Here is a 2,417-nt window from a genome sequence, read left to right on the forward strand (position 1 = left end):
CCTGCAGACAGCAGCTGGGCTGGGAAGAGGCTCCAAGGTCCTGCTTGTCCATTCTCTTTCAGGCCCTTAAGGTGCTAACCTGGGTTTGAGGAGCAAATGCCTTTGGAGAAGTTGAGGCTCATCCTTTCTCAAAAATACAAATTCCTTTTAAGGACACGTGTCCCTCCTCTCCCAACCACAATATAAGCGCAGCTTTGGTATAATAGCTTCTGCAAAACAAGCCCCACCCAGAGCCAAACTGGCTTTGACTTTGGCCCGGGCGTCCTGCCAGGGAAGGGCACCTGCCTGACTGGCTTAGGCCAGTCTGAGTGAGCTGGCCCTTGGTGCCTGCCTTTCTACGGTGGAGGAAAGGTTTACTCAGCTCCACAAAGCCGGTATGCCGGCTGGCCTGTATGTGGGGAGAGGAGAATGTCTGGAAGCATCTTTCCAACTCTAGGGGCAGGAAGGGTGATTCTCTCATACCAACACTAATCTTGGAGTTGAAAGGAGACAGCAAGGCTGATGAAGAATGTTTGCGGTACAGCCACATACGCTAGACAAAACTTCAGTTAAGCAGCCCAGGTAGCTCCCAAGCCCCGCCTCACGTATGTCTGAGCGGGGGCTGGTGGGCGTGCCCTGGGGCATCGAGGCCACGCCCACCCGCGCCTTCGCTCGCACTCGTTGGCGAACGGCGCCTTGGGGGCGTGTCCTAGCCCGGTCCCCGCCCCTGACGCGCCTATACAAGGGGGCGGTTCCGCGCGCGCCGGTCTAGTAGAAGCTGGACCGCCGGGCGGGGAGCTGCTGTGTGCGCTGCGACCCCCGCGGGCAGAGGATGAACGGGACGCGGAACTGGTGTACCCTGGTGGACGTGCACCCGGAGGGCCAGAGCGAGGTACGGACGCGGCCGCACCGCCTCCCCGGCTCGGTCTTCTCGGTTTCCGATCCCGCCGCGGCGGGTTCGCTGACATCACCTGGTGCCGCGCTCCCAGCGGTCGGCTCCTCGCGGCGCTGCTCCTTCTCTTTTCTCCCGCCCCGCGGCGGGCCGTGGGACTCTTGGGAAGTGGCGGGTGGAGAGTCTTCTGAGGCTCGGGGACTCGGGCCGTCGCTGCCCTTTGGGAGGAGGACACTGCGGCTGCTGGCCGGGGCTCGGCGCGGGGCTCCGCTGCGCGCTCCTCGGGCGTCCTGTAGGCCGTAGAGCGGGTCCGAGGAGACTGAGCTCCCGAGGCGGGATCTCTGCGCTCTTTCGGACTCTGGGTCCCGACGAGGAGGATTAGGCTTTTCTGTGGGCCCTGGTGACTTCAGAGGCCCTTCCAAGAACTTCATGGTGCTTCGGGTGCTCGGTAACGAGACAAAGGGCAGAGCGTGGAATCCTAGGGCGTGGATCGCCGAGGAACGCGCTCGCTGGGAGCGATGGGGCTGTCCGCGTGGGGGGGTCGCCTCTCCGCTCGGATTTCTTCTTCCCGCTTGCAGCTCTCCTGCTCCCTTCCCCCTACCGGCCAGCCGATAGGTTCCTGGGACGGTTTGCTGGTTTTGCTTCCGTCTCCAACACCCAAGCCCGGGAGACAGAGATGCCAGAACTTGGGCTGAGAAAGGGAGGGAGGGGACCCACGCGAGCGTTTCTGGACCTAGCGAGGGTGGGGGAGAGAGGGGGCGTCCGCCAGTGCTAACCGACCTGCTTTGCTCCGTGGCTCCCTGTCTCTGTTCAGCTGACCATATGGTTTTTCCTCTCGACGGGCAGAGGAGCGTAACTTGTGGCTGGGTGCTTCCACGCTGTTGGAGAACTTAACCCAGAATGGGGGTATAGGGTTTCATCGATTTCCAAGCTATCGTGGCCGAGAGTGGAGTGGGAGCCAAGGTGATGGGGAGCTTGTATCTCGTCCTTTTCGCCTCCCTCCCCTGTATCTGATTCCCTTCCCCTCTTCCTGTCGCAGCATGCCCCTGAGGTAGCTAACCCAGCAGCACCTGGATTGGCTCTTCTTCAAGGAATACTTATAGAATAGTTGCTCATTTCAAGTTTAGGGTCCAGATGATCACTTAATTCCATTCAGTCCCCTCTCCATTTCTGCCCAGGCTGCGTTTCTGCCACCTTACAATACAGGTCTTGCTGCTGCCCATCCGCGGTCCCCCAACCCCTGATCTTCTGTAGCCTGCCACTCCCTCAGCTATGGGATGCTCTAGAGATGGGGAAAAATCCATCCTCTATTGTGTCAGCCTCACATCTTACTTCATGCTCTTGCTCACTGTTTTGGAATGGTTGAGGCAGGGCAATGGGTATGAGGAAAATGAAAGAGAGGGGTGTTTGGGCTTCTTTTTGCTTGCTGTAGAAAAGAGATCCAGAAGGGTCTTAAGACAAGGCACTGGCAGTATTGAGAATGAACTGACACCCTCTTCTGTCCCTCGATGTTTTGTTGTTTGTCTAGTGGAGCCGAAAGAGTCAG

The 2,417-nt window shown here is 59.1% G+C and overlaps 1 protein-coding gene across 1 annotated transcript in view; it reads left to right on the forward strand.

Annotated features, from left to right (window-relative positions):
• Positions 1-735: 735 nt before the first annotated feature.
• TUFT1 (tuftelin 1) overlaps positions 736-2,417 on the forward strand; it is a 34,688-nt gene continuing 33,006 nt past the window's right edge. The window contains 1 exon segment of the mRNA XM_011377703.2: positions 736-871. Within this exon segment, the coding sequence (XP_011376005.1) occupies positions 812-871 (60 nt within the window). The 5' untranslated portion in view covers positions 736-811.

Source organism: Pteropus vampyrus, unplaced genomic scaffold (assembly GCF_000151845.1).
Source record: "Pteropus vampyrus isolate Shadow unplaced genomic scaffold, Pvam_2.0 Scaffold319, whole genome shotgun sequence".
Classification (NCBI taxonomy): domain Eukaryota; kingdom Metazoa; phylum Chordata; class Mammalia; order Chiroptera; family Pteropodidae; genus Pteropus; species Pteropus vampyrus.